Below are 15,112 nucleotides of genomic sequence, written 5' to 3'. Positions count from 1 at the left end.
TAATTTTCAAATTAAATGATATGGTAGACATCTGTAATCGCTCGTAGAGTCCACATTTAATCTCACAGAACTACAAAAAGGAAAGCGCCTACACTTATGCCAATTGCAACTTCCTTTTTGACATCCCATGGGCCCTTTTCCCCTGCTATTCTGTATGGCCGCATATGGACATGAGGTACACCCTACACCCTGTATGCAGCCAAGGATGTGAACAACTAGCCAACATATTGCTGTAAGTGAAGAATATGTTGTGAAATTGTTTACACAAATGATGTACAAATTAAGATACAATTGATTAATTTAAATAATTATATTATGGTTGAGGTTGCTTTCCTGCTTTAGGGCCTAGGCAGCTTGCAGTTTTTGATTCAACTATTAGAGGGATTGATGAGAATGTGAGGTCATCTATCCAAAACTTCAAGTGGAGTCAGAAAGGGATCTTTCAACGTGATAATAATCCAAAGGAAACTAGCAAATTCACAAAGGCTCAAAAAGAAGAAATAGAGGGTTATGGACTGGCCTAATCAAACTCATGATTTGAATGCCATTGAAGCGTTTTGGGGGAGGGGAGCTGTTTATGCAAGGAAACTGAAAAAAATCTTGCAACTAAGGAAATATTGCATGGAGGAGTGGTCAATGATGTCAGACTGGTGGACAGTTAGTCAAATCACTTACACAAAGTCATTTCTGACACATAAGTGCAATACCCGCTTCTGAGGCTAAGGGTGTACTTAATTTTTCACAATTACATCTATTGAAACTTTCACTGACTAAATTATTGTAAAGGCCCACTTTCCTTGTGCTTTTATTCAGTTTTACCACTTATCTGTAGGCAGTGTTTAAAAGAATATCAAATGTTTGACTGTTCAAATATGTTGAAAAAGTCAACAATTTCCGTGTGACATACTTACATTTTACTGGACAGAGCTTTTCAGAAACCAGCACAGAAATCAAGGTAATGAAAACAAAGAGCCACCTAATTATAGCAAGCCTGTGTAATTATGCTTGCTAAAAAAATTCAAAACAGTAATAGCTCATTTTACCTCTATACTGAAAACTGAAAGGATGCTGAACTTACTCAACACACATTTAACCACTTTACCGATATGTACCGGAGTACTACTGCGGCAAAGTGGCACGATCCCGTCTGACGACGTAGACCTACGTCGCCAGACTCCTCCCCCTGTAGGCGCGCTCCCGCTGTTTTCATTCACAGCGGGAGTCGGGCCAGGGGAGGAGCGGCGGTGATCGCCCCGAGCATAGCTGGACATCCGATCTGTCCCTGTCTCACACAGTAACCTCCCCCCCCCACACGTTAGTAAGCAACAGGCATACATTAACCCCTCCCTCTCCAATAAAATTAACCCCTTCCCTGCCAGTGTCATTTTTACAGTAACAGTGCATATTTATAGCACTGATTACTGCAGTAATGTCACTGGTACCCCCAAAAGTGTCAAAAATGTCAGTCAAGGGTCCGATCTGTCCGCCGCAATGTCGCAGTCCCGCAAAAAAAAAAAAATCGCAGATCGCCGCCATTACTCCAAACACCAAAAATGACATAAATCTTTCCCTTTGTTAGTAAACGCAATAACTTTTGCGCAAACCAATCAAAATACGCTTATTGCGATTTTTTTTACCAAACATGGGTAGCAGAAAACAAATTGGCCAAAAATTGGTTTTTACATCTTTTTTGGGGGGAATTTCATATAAAAAAATGTTAAAAATATTGTTATTTTTTCAAAATAAACGCTCTTTTTTTGTTTATAGCGCAAAAAGTAAAAATCGCACAGGTGATCAAATACCACCAAAAGAAAGCTCTGTTTGTGGGAAAAAAAGGATGTAAATTTCGTTTGGATACGGCGTCGCATGACCGCGCAATTGTCAGTTAAATTCGCACAGCGCCGAATCGCAAAAAGTGGCCCAGCATAAGACAGCAAAATGCTCTAGTGGTAAAGTGGTTAAAGTTCTTTGAGAGGTAGATAGGAAAATGATAGGGGCTCCCAGAGATCTCATAGTTTTGCTCAATGTTTCCTTTGAGATTGAGAAAGGCTGTATTGGGTTGTTGATTTAGCATATTCACTATTATATGGCAAAATCTCCAATATGTGCAAACCCTTCTTACTGGCATGATACCATTACTTAGCGTGTCCCAGCTAAAAGAGTGACGAAATCAGATAATTGGGAGGTTTTTTTTTGTCACCCAACATGCATTGCATAGTACTACCTGGACAGTGCATGCTGGACAAAGCCCTTAACCACTTCAGCTCCAGAAGGTTTTACCCCCTTAATGACCAGGCCATTTTTTGCGATACGGCACTAGGGTGACAATTGTGCGGCCATGCAATGCTGTACCCAAATAAAACCAATGTCTTCCCCCCCCCCCCACAAATAGAGCTTTCTTTTGGTGGTATTTGATCACTTCTGTGGTTTTTATTTTCCCTATAAACAAAAAAGAATAAAAAGAAATAACCAATGCTCTGTCATTCCACAGAGCGATCGGTGGGTCCTGGCGGCCATCGCGGCCACTGGATCCACTGATTGGCTCCCACTGTGTCTAATCACATGCACGCATGCCCCAGAGAACCCCTGCATAAAATCATGTACGTGATTTTGCGTAGCCGGGCCACCCTACTGCAGTATATATGTGGTGGGCGGCATGGAAGTGGTTAATGAGTGCCTAAAGACAGAGTTTAGGGTCACTTTATAAGGCTTGAGGACAGTACACTACTGCTATAAACAGATTTTGCTATGTTTCTATAAACTGCAGCATACAGTATATGTCACTGCTGTTTCATTTTATACATTGGAATGTCACAGTGGGACCGTACTCTAAATTGAGATTATGTACAAAGAAAAATATACTCTACTGTGTCGCACGAATATCTCAACCAAACCCCCTAGTGATATTTAGAGTGATTAGAGCCACTCTATACTTCTTTATATATTAATTCAATGTAAGTGATGCTCTACTCTTTATTTTAGTAGCAAATGCCATGGCTTATGGCACAGGGGAAGCACAATATCAAAGTACACATTCTTTGATTTTAAATCAAACTGTATCTGAATCCCATATCAAACACTGTTGGACATTCTTCATTTACCAGATGGTGCTTTTTTTGGCAGAATTTTCCCTTAGCGATTTATACACTGAAATTTGATATCAAAAGCAAAGGTTATAGCTAACAATAAAGTTCACAATCTCCATATAGCAAGATATGACATACATATGCATAGGGAAATGAAAAGAAAACATCAGCGTGGTGCCTGCCTCATTTATGAATCCAGATGACAAATACTGAGCTACAAATGTGTTGCTACCCTTGCAGCTCTTTGAAACAATGCTTCTATCCTCCTGAAAAGTGATGAAATTATAATTGTCTCATGTATACCTTTGGTAAGTTATAGAGCCTTGGTCTCCAAACTGCAGCACCTTGCTTACCCTTATCTGGCCCTTGGGGCACCATTCTTCCAACTGATAGAAGGCATTATTCCTACCACTAACACCAACGATGAGGGACCATTGCTCCCACTGACACCAACCATGGATCACTATTCCTTCCACTGACAACAATGGGGCACTATTCCTCCTACCGATATTGGCCATTATCCTTCCCACTAAAACCAACAATGGGGCACTATTTCTCACTCCAATACCAAAGATTGGGGCATAATGTCTCCTACTGATATAAATGAATGGGCATTATTCTTAACATTGATACCAACAAGAGAGTACTATTCCTCCTACTGATCATGGGTGCTATGTAATTTATTAGTACTCCCACTGAGCACCATGCCTGAGACATTGTCTACCCCCACTGATGCTGGGGCATTTTCTACCTCCACTGGCCACAGTCCGGCCCCCTTAAAGTCTAAAGGCCTTTAAGTTGGCCCTTAGTTTATAAAGTTTGGAGACCCCTGTTATAGAGTAAAGGAAAAAGAGGAGAGATAAATGATTGCTTATTGTACAAGATAGGATAAAATGGCCTCGACAGATTTGTTGGTACCTGTAGAAAAGATCATAAATAACTGGATCATGGGGATATTTCAAGCTGTTGTCTGTTATCAGTATCGTACGCATCTTCAAGTCTTTTAATTAGTCAGTCAATTTAAATGTAGAAAAGTAATCACTGTAATCTGCTGTAACATTGTGTGCATCACATTGAACACAGACCAGAGAGAGCAAATAAAAAAGTTGTTTGGGGCAATCAGAAAGAACATTATAGACCAGCATGTCAAAGATAAGGGCTCTGTGACCATCTACATGCAGCTTTATGTTCTTGGGACTAAAGTTGCAAAAATTATTAGGTAGTGGAGACATTCCCATGCAAGGTCCTATGGAGTCAACCTTAAGTGCATCTAGGATAATAATATGATGCTGCCTGTGCCAACCAGCATAGGCAGCCCGGGAAGACACTCCACTTCTCCTCCAGGGAACTTGATTGGCAAGGGGATTTTGAAGCTGGGTCTCTAGAGCCACTGCCATTCACTTCTGCTGGAGGAGGAACAGAGGATGTCTTGTGTTTTTAGTACGGGGTACCTGTGTGCGTGGGAACAGGCATATCTTAGCGGAGCTAAACCTTTTTCACCAGCGTATGTATTGCAAAGGCAGGTTACTGCTCATTGGGAGTATACCCCTATGATTTACTAGAGGTTGGTTTTTAGTGATTTTATGGGTAGGGCAGGGATCTCCAAACTACGGGCCCTTTGCCAGATTTTATATGGCCCTCTGAAGTACCCTGATGGGCCCTCATACTGAAAGGTTTAGAGACAAGGATGTACTGTTGTATTTTTATATACTCTGTTTATAAACACTGTTTTTTTGTAATTCTATAAACATTTAATAATTGCTTGTTTTAGGAATGCTTTTTAATGGAGATAGAAACATTTTGTGTTTGAATCATTTTTACATTTACATTTATTTACGTTTATGGAATATCACTTACTATATGTGGTTTAGTTGTATACTTTTCTTACATATCCGATACTTCAATAATGATATTGTATTTTTTTTTTTTTTTTAGATTACAGTGGTGTGTAATGATTTTGGTTTTTGTTAGTAGAATTTTCAGTGTGGTTAAACCCTTTCCTGAACACTTAGTGATGCTGTGCAAATGTTGGCCAATACCATCAAGTTCCTCTGGCACAGGTGAGAACTGATCACTGGAGACTTAGTTTGGTTAGTCACAGACAATAATAGTAGCTCAGTATGGGATCATCTAACCCTGCCTCACCATGCCAAGACTAAAAAAACAGCACTTTATGAATATAATTATCCAGTTCACATTGAATATGCAGTATAAATACCCCCATTATTGGGCTACTTTTTACAACATATCTATTTGCGAAAAAAAAATTGCCTGGTGACCTTTACAATTGGCTTTGTTAGTGAAGAAAATAATTAACACAAGGTCCCTGCAGGCTGTCTACATTCCAATTAAATCAATCCTGGATAACACAAGGCAAGAACATACTTTTTACTAACAACTTAGAGAAAAATGAGGACACTTTCTATTCAATAGCTAGCACTTATTCTGTATTAGGAGAAAAAGCAGCACCACGGTTTGAAAAACACGTCAGGTTGAAAAAAGTATTAAAGTAGAACTATGGCCTCACATTAAAAAACATGTGCTTCAGCATTTGACGATCAGTGCGTCTGCATATACAGTTTTCTCTTAGAGGCTGGGATTTTAAGAGGGCACTGTAATGTAAAGTGGGGCTGTATTGTAAAGAGGGAGCTGTGATGTAAAGGGGGACTGCAATGGGTGGCGGTTTAAAAAGCAACCATCTTGCAGAAACCTGTTCTGGTATATGTGCTTTGCATTGATGAAGGAGGTCAGAGCAAAGTGATGACATTTTCCCCCATCAAGGAGTAATCTCTAGAGGCCATGTCCTCACTATGGCCGAGTAAGGATGAGTGAGGGGGAGTGACTAAGAGCTCAAGAGTACCTGATGACCTGCAGTGCACAATACAGCCTCTCTATCCAATAAGGAGTACCAAAACTGGGAAGTGTAAACACCAGCACTCACTTCTGCTGATGCTAGTTCTTCAAGCCAGCGGACCCTGTGACTTTCCCAAAGCACAGACCAAACTAGGTGTCTGGCAACTACGCATCCATTCAGACCCACTGCCACCCCAGGGACTTCTGCAGGTCCCAGAGGACCCATCCTCCCAACACCGCACACAGCACTTTGGGGACTCAATCAAAACATTGCCCCCTGACTCCGCTGTGGCATCTCTCTCCCCTGTAAGTGCTCCTGAGAAGCTCAACATCAACAGATCTTAGACAGACCCTTGTAATCATAAATACGACAGTGATCTACCCCTACCTCTCCAAATGGAAAACCCCTCCACACACAATGCATAAAAGTGGCAACATTCAAAACATACTATTCCAATCCTTATAACCTGCAATCCCATGGTGCCTCCCACCTTGCCCAAAACAGGGAAGACACAAATTAAAAACTATATTTTGGAAGCAGGTCTCCCCTCCTTTTTGTGGACCAGCACTAAACTAGAAACTCTTCTAACAACTGAGAATTTACTCCTGCAATATTTCCAAGACCCAAACTGGCAAGGCTCCAGGCCCAGATTGTTTTACTCTCCCATATTACAAGTTTCTACCTCTTTTTCCCATTCACTTCTAGGCAGCCTACAATGGTTTGGTTACGCACCACAACATCCACAAAGACACTCTGCAAGTGCGCATTACAATTATTCACAAGGAAGCCTTTTTCAACCAGGGTGCCTTCTGGATTCATCAAGGGTGCCTTGGCAAAATGCCTAAAAGCTGCCTACAAATTGTCAACAAGCTGACGAGTGGATCAAGTCTGCCTCTTTTGTTTAACAAAGACACAGTTTTTTTTTTTTGTTGCGCAGCAACGATTACAACCTTAGGCATCGTGCAGGCCAGCTGCTGGCCTGAAGACACCTTTGTTTGCCCCTTCCCTGTCCCTCTCCCATCAGTACTAGGGTTTCATTGGCTGAACGAGGAAGAAAAATTGAGGGAGAAGAGAAATGCTTGAATACTAAATAATACCAGTGTAAAAAGATATATTGCTTTGTAAAAATGAATCATCTTTAATATTGGGTGGCCCACGTATATGGATTCTGCTGCATTATGTAAAACTATTAATTTAGTTTTTTACATAGAGTCCCTTGAGGTTGTGTATGAGTTTAAAGGGTGCTTTGGCTGAAAAAAGAGAAACACTGGATTAGCCAAAGGCCTGTTCAGACATCAGCTCCATAGGCAATGCATAGTTTTGAATGTGTTGGCTCACAGGCTAGCAAGGTGTGAAGGAGCAGTAAAACACAATTGCTGCATATATAAGTACATGAAAATGGCAGCTCATAAACACACCGGGATGCAAAGGATTAAAAAGCCAGGTGGACATCCAGTAAAAAAGGGGGTTTAACAGTTTATTGGTAATGCGGACCAAAGAAAAAAGTACATGAATTGCTTACATCACCCTGGGCTGATGTTAGTAAGGAGTAAGATAAGGGCACTGAGAGGTTGAAAGTTTCACAGTTTGCATTCACAGCCCCGCCCCTTCTCCTATCTTTAAATCCTCCAGTTGCCATTCCTTTCCATGACTTGATAAAGCGCATGGCGAGAAACATGTAGTCATGGCAACAAGATAGTTTGTGTTCCACCCTGGCTCCTGGTTTCTTCCCGCAAGTGGCGCCTGTCCGGCTGACGTCACCATACCGGAACGACAGCGGAGTGATTCCGTCCCTTCCCTGGCTGGTTTCCGGCTCTGCATACACACCGCTCAGCAATCCTTGGAGATTGATCTCTCAGCATCCGTGTCGCTCGCTGTCGGTGTCCTTGTCCACTCCAGCCCAAGGTGATGTAAGCAATTCATGTACTTTTTTTCTTTGGTCCCCATTAGCAATAAACTGTTAAACCCCTTTTTTGCTGGATGTCCACCTGGCTTTTTAATCCTTTGCACCCTGGTGTGTTTATGCGCTGCCATTTTCATGTACTTGTATCTGTGTCACCACCCTTCCTATGCTTGTTGGCTGGCAGCATAACAATCGCTGGGGACCCTCACAGGTTTGCTTTTACCCTCCACCATACAGGCATCCCAGGAGCGCCTGGAATGTGCTTATTGCTTTGACAATTACTGCATAGTACAGCACAGCAGGAAGGAGTCTGAGAATGTAATATACAAATATGGCTGCCCTCATGTATGTTCGTTCGTAGCTATCTATTGATCAATGACAAATTTAAAACTCTCTTTTATATATACACAATATGTAACTCTTTGAGAAGACTATATACAGTATTTACGGTAAAGGATTCAGGTTAGGCATTTTTGGTGTTGCTCCCCTCTGGACAGGAAAACATCCCTGTTGGAATGTCTGGAATTTGTCTGATAGCTTGTGTGGATTATGAGCTCATACTTGAAGAAGAAATATTTGCATCAGGACCACATACTATAAATAATGGCTAGAGTTCTCTTCTAATAAAAAAAATTCACATTGCACCTATATTTAACAAAACTCTACCAGTGAGAGGCCATGTAGTAAATCTATTATGATAAACATAAGGAGGCCTTCTTAGTTTCCATCCTTTTAAAAATGCAGGTTGACTGCCTTTTATGCTGACCCACTATTTTCAATGCAGACCTATACATTTTGTTTTCCAAAAAAAGTCCCATATATGAATAATAATGTAAATGGCTTTGTAAGTGCTGTGACCTAGGGTCTTATCATATGACTGCTGAAGCTATGTGTAGCCAGTGCTGTAGCGTCACTCAGCATCTGTGATAATGCTGCTGAATGTCAACATGCATGGTCACCAAGGTTCTCCTTTAATCTTCAGTCTTCACTATGCTGAAATAGAGCACAAGGTGTACTGTACCTGGTATACATTCCATCCACAATACCAATTCTGGCTTCTTCGGCAGGGACATAGGAGCCCAACTGTGCCATGACTGTTATAAGAGCCACCTGTTTGATGTATGAGCTCTTTCCACCCATGTTAGGTCCAGTGATTATCATTACTCTTTCTGTGTTTGCCTGCAGAAAGGTGGAAAGCCATGGTTTATTATTCCAGCAATTACAACCATGATTTTTTAACACAGAGGCAGTTCTAATGGAAACGTAAACAGACATTTTTAAACATGAGGCCCAGGATAGGAAGAACGTACGTTTAAATGAACAGACACCTAACTGTGCTGAAGATGTTAATAAAGAGATTATCACGACCCACATCTATCGTTTTCCTGCTTTGCAAATCCTTAGGTTTTTGGGCACTTATGTCAAGCATTGCTGTACAGTATGGTGGTATTTAAATTTACATTTAAGAGCAAAAAAACAAAGCAAAAAGTACTCTTGCGAAAAGAACTCAAGAATAAAAATTTAACAAAGTCTAATATAATCCTAGAAAACGTTAGCAGGTAGCAGAGCAATCACTTGCCACTAATGCAACTGGCAGCAGTAAATGGCTCTCATGACATAAAGCAGAATGAAAAGAAGCTGTTGTATCACTTGATGTTAGGCATTTAACTCCTGAAGGAGACAGTCATATGTACCGTATATAAACAGGGCATTAAATGTTACTGGGTACCTATTTTGTCACTAATTTCTCATTCATGAAGGGACAATGACTTCAGAGCTATACAGCTGCATACAAAAGAATACAGAAGGATTTGAACACTCACAAAATAAAAAAAAAAAGTTGGCCAGCCATGTATAACCCCTTCCAAACCCAGCATGCTCTACATCTGTTTTATAGAAAATCTGTACTAGGCATAGATTACAAGCACAGAGGAGTGGGACTTCTGTGATATAATGTGTGCAAAAATCCTATTTCCTTTCTCATTCAAAGGACACAAGATTCAAAGATAAATTGGATGCCCAACTGAGGGGTGGGCAATATAAACAAAACACTAACAGGCCCACATAAAAAAACAGTTAAACTGGGGACAACCTGGAGCTGCCTACTGTTCCCTCAGTAAGAAGTCAAAATATCCCACAATGTGAATACCTTGGGAGTGTACTAAGGCTGGCACAGGTGCCAATACCTTGGTGAATTACTCAGGGGAGGAAGTCAGACCAAATTGCAGGGTCACAAGTTGTGCTGAGCACCCACAGAAAAAGGTAAAATGGATATGCAGGATATGAAAATATGCATCCTTGATAACCACCAAGGCTATACAATTTTCCCTCATGAGGGGAACCAGAAACCAGCTGCTGAAGGGGATGTGAAGTGCAACCACAACACATTAGCTAGTTATGCAGCAAATAATTATTCAGTCAGTTAAACCCTTTCCATCAAAACAATAGAAAAAATATGCTATTGATGGCACCTAATGGTACCAATAACTGTACCTCCTGATGCTCCGCCCAAACTGAACTCTCATCGTGGAGTTTTCAGAGACTGGGTCACACCAAAGCCCATATCGCAAGGTCAGGAAACAGCCACAAGCAGAGTCCAGTGCCCAAATGTAACATTCCAGGCAGGCCCCAGCTTCAGGCTTTGGGTATGGCCTATTGCTATATTGCATACCCTCAGCTATTGCTAAGAATACGCTAATCCAAATAGCTGCATATTGAGCCCAGCAGCATGTAGAAAAAAAAAAAAAAACTTGGTAGAAGAAAAAACAATGTTGAAAAAGAAGAACTAGCTAGTATATATATATAAAAAAAAAAAAAAAAACTTAAGCACCCTGGGAGTGGGAGATTTATACCGGGCTAAAGTCTTTTTTGTTTATCTGTGGCTAAATCCCCCTGTAGGAGTCAGTATGGAAAGGTAGGCAGTATGGCACTCATAGGTAGTGCTATAAGGTGTCAGCTGCGATACAGGGTTGCGTTACAGTCCATGTGCGAGTCCTTGAATAAAAAAAAGGGGGGTTAATTCGACCTGGATTCCAGTGAGGGATGAACAGGTCCGGGATGGATCCAGGAGTGGATGGATGGATCGAAGGGCACTCAGGGCTGCTGACCGAGGGAGTGAAGTCAACTCTGTGCAGGAAAGTAAGAAGAGGGGAAAGCGCCTCGAGTGTGGTAAAAGTTATTTTTATTAAGCAATAATATAGTAACTTACATTTAAGTAAGGACTTATGCGAGTCAGACGTGGCGCTCCAAGAGCGGCTGGTGGTGTTTGCTGTATCCAGGCATCCAGGCAGCCCCTGGGTTCCGGAGGCCTCTCCAGTCCTCCGGAACCCAGGGACTGCCTGGATGCCTGGAAACAGAAAACACCACCAGCCGCTCTTGGAGCGCCACGTCTGACTCGCATAAGTCCTTACTTAAATGTAAGTTACTACACTATTGCTTAATAAAAATAACAATAAAAAAGTTAATATCCTATATATCTAAATACTGTACCCTTAAAAAAAAAAAAATTATATATATATATATATATATACACACAGTGAAGAATTAAATAAATAAATAACAATATGAATAATGTGGCAAGTGAAGTCCAAAATAGTTCATAAAAATTGCACAGTGAAAAAATGCATAAATAAATCACAATATAAATAATGTGCCAAGTGAGATCCAAAAATAGTTCATAGGTGACTCAGTGATAAATAATCCAAAAGAGTGCCAAAAAAAGTGCAAGTGCTTGGTGGTGCTGGATCCTCCAATGGTCCAGGAAATCCAATCATGCAGGTGACTTCAAAGAAGGTAAGATGTAAACTCACCAGATATGGTGGGTCTCAACTGCCTTACGGCAAAGAGACCAATAATGCTTTTATGACCCTCCAGGTCAGAAAGATGGTAACTGCTGGGCTCTGATCCCTCTCGGCCAGAATCCCCCACGTTAAGCGAATAGGGTCCTCCAAGTTAGATTCGGGGAACAAAACAAACAGGCTCCAGATGGTGCAGTACCATTTAGGATTACTTTATTAAAGTTAAAAGGCAAACAAGGATAAAAAAACGCTGTGTAAGGCCCGCCAGTAAAGTGTCTGTAGCGTGGAGAGCGGTTTGCGTTCCAGGCCGACTTCCGGGCTGACGGCGTGCGTTCCACCTGACGCGCGTTTCGTCAGAGCGTAGTGACGTCTTCAGAGGTGGAGACGTACGCTCGTATGGGGACTTAAATGCGATATGCACCACCCTCCGCTCCTCCCACCCAGGAAGTTCATGCTCCCCGCATCCCTCGTCGCCTAGCAACATATGGACGTAGGAATACAGTGGAACTTCCGTAACTGGTACAGAAAGGGGCGATTGGCTGTGCACTCGCATTTTTATATCATGTATATAATATCTCAATCTTTCGGAAATCAATCCATTGAACTCTATATTTAAAAATACAGTACAATAAGTACCAAAGCACTCTCTTCCTTAAGTGCCCATACATACATCCTGTAATATTACATTTCTGCTCCATGGATAAATTATAAAAAGCATAAAACATTATATATAGGATTTCACATCATATAAGATATACTAGCCATTGGAGGAAAAATTTAAATCCACTAATCATATGATAATAAGTGCTCAAGGTGCTTAATTACTAAAAAAATGTTTTTGTCAGTATGTATACAAAGATATAATTGGTAAAATTAATAATAATAATAATAATTATTATACTGATCAAGAAAAATAGTGTTTTGACATTAATAAAAAATATATTTTATACGAAAAATAGGTTAATTAAATCATGAGAGTCCATACGGATAACCTGTTCCATATGTCTTCTAAAGTAGGGGCATGTGATACACTAAATTATAGTGGAATCCATAATAGAATTCCATAAAGAAATATAAATAAATAATTAAAAGTGATGAAGGTATTACATTGATTATATTTGTGCGTAAAGTGCTTATGTGCTAAAAATAATGAGGTGGTATGCTCAAAGTGCTTAATAAATAGTAGTGATATTATGAAGACTGTGTTACATTAAATATAATATATTCCAGTAATTGATAAGTGTTTCTCACAAAGTGCATCACCAATAAGTGGGTATGTAAATTAAGGGTCAGAGATTGGTTAAAAATATAAATATGTGTATATGTATATAAAAAACTCACTAAAAAATTGGTTTTAAAATAAAATTTTGGGTCGGAAATGAAGCAGTTAAGATCCATGTCTATATTCATACCTAGGGGCTGGAGTGTCGATAAATCATATATCCACCTGGATTAGTTTTGGGATACAGCTATCCTCATATTTTTTCCTCGCCAATTATATTCTACTTTATCAATCCCACAAGCTGACAATAAAGTGGGATCTTGATTATGTATTAGGCGGAAGTGGTTGGAAACACTATGATTTTTGAATCCTTTTCGAATATTATCAATATGTTCTCGTAGTCGTATCCTTAATTTCCTGGTAGTACGCCCCACATATTGAAGCCCGCAAGGGCATGTCAATAGGTAGGTCACATGGGTACTTTCACAGGTAATAAGCTTTTTTATGTTGTAGCTTTTACCTGTGACATTAGATTTAAATTCTATAGTCCTGCGTTTCCGATTTTTTATTGTTTTACAAGTTTTACATCTGCCGCAGGAAAAAAATCCTTTTTGTTCAAAAAAAGGAATAAGTTTCTTTGGGGGTTCTGGTACATTTTTGACCACCATATCTCTCAGGTTACGTCCCTTTCTATAGACAAATTTGGGACGGGGTGGTAATACTTCAATACTTCAATTTTTCATCCCTCAGAAGAATGTGCCAATGTTTGTGTATGATTTGTTCAACTTCTTTATATCTGATGTTGTACTGGGATCTTAACTGCTTCATTTCCGACCCATAATTTTATTTTAAAACCAATTTTTTTGTGAGTTTTTTATATACATATACACATTTATAACCAATCTCTGACCCTTCATTTACACCCACTTATTGGTGATGCACTTTGTGAGAAACACTTATCAATTACTGGAATATATTCTATTTAATGTAACACAGTCTACATAATATCACTATTATTTATTAAGCATTTTGAGCATACCACCTCATTTTCAGCACATAAGCACTTTACGCACAAATATAATCAATGTAATACCTTCATCACTTTTAATTATTTATTTATATTTCTTTATGGAATTCTATTATGGATTCCACTATAATTTAGTGTATCACATGCCCCTACTTTAGAAGACATATGGAACAGGTTATCCGTATGGACTTTCATGATTTAATTAACCTATTTTTCGTATAAAATATATTTTTTATTAATGTCAAAACACTATTTTTCATGATCAGTATAATAATTATTAGTATTATTAATTTTACCAATTATATCTTTGTATACATACAACATTTTTTTAGTAATTAAGCACCTTGAGCACTTATTATATGATTAGTGGATTTAAATTTTTCCTCCAATGGCTAGTATATCTTATATGATGTGAAATCCTATATATAATGTTTTATGCTTTTTATAATTTATCCATGGAGCAGAAATGTAATATTACAGGATGTATGTATAGGCACTTAAGGAAGAGAGTGCTTTGGTACTTATTGTACTGTATTTTTAAATATAGAGTTCAATGGATTGATTTCCGAAAGATTGAGATATTATATACATGATATAAAAATGCGAGTGCACAGCCAATCGCCCCTTTCTGTACCAGTTATGAAAGTTCCACTGTATTCCTACGTCCATATGTTGCTAGGCGACGAGGGACGCGGGGAGCATGAACTTCCTGGGTGGGAGGAGCGGAGGGTGGTGCATATCGCATTTAAGTCCCCATACGAGCATACGTCTCCACCTCTGAAGACGTCACTACGCTCTGACGAAACGCGCGTCAGGTGGAACGCACGCCGTCAGCCCGGAAGTCGGCCTGGAATGCAAACCGCTCTCCACGCTACAGACACTTTACTGGCGGGCCTTACACAGCGTTTTTTTATCCTCGTTTGCCTTTTAACTTAAATAAAGTAATCCTAAATGGTACTGCACCATCTGGAGCCTGTTTGTTTTGTTCCCCGAATCTAACTTGGAGGACCACGAGGACCCTATTCGCTTAACGTGGGGGATTCTGGCCGAGAGGGATCAGAGCCCAGCAGTTTCCATCTTTCTGACCTGGAGGGTCATAAAAGCATTATTGGTCTCTTTGCCGTAAGGCAGTTGAGACCCACCATATCTGGTGAGTTTACATCTTACCTTCTTTGAAGTCACCTGCATGATTGGATTTCCTGGACCATTGGAGGATCCAGCAC

At 40.0% G+C, this 15,112-nt stretch overlaps 1 protein-coding gene across 1 annotated transcript in view; it reads right to left on the bottom strand.

Moving 5' to 3' along the window:
• MSH3 (mutS homolog 3) overlaps window positions 1-15,112 on the bottom strand; it is a 429,495-nt gene that overhangs the window by 51,055 nt on the left and 363,328 nt on the right. The window contains 1 exon segment of the mRNA XM_082257605.1: window positions 8,865-9,022. Coding sequence (XP_082113731.1) covers window positions 8,865-9,022 — 158 coding nt within the window.

The sequence above is a fragment of the Pelophylax lessonae genome, assembly GCF_965119305.1.
Source record: "Pelophylax lessonae genome assembly, chromosome: 1".
Taxonomy (NCBI): domain Eukaryota; kingdom Metazoa; phylum Chordata; class Amphibia; order Anura; family Ranidae; genus Pelophylax; species Pelophylax lessonae.
This window is presented reverse-complemented; position numbering and strand designations above follow the sequence as displayed.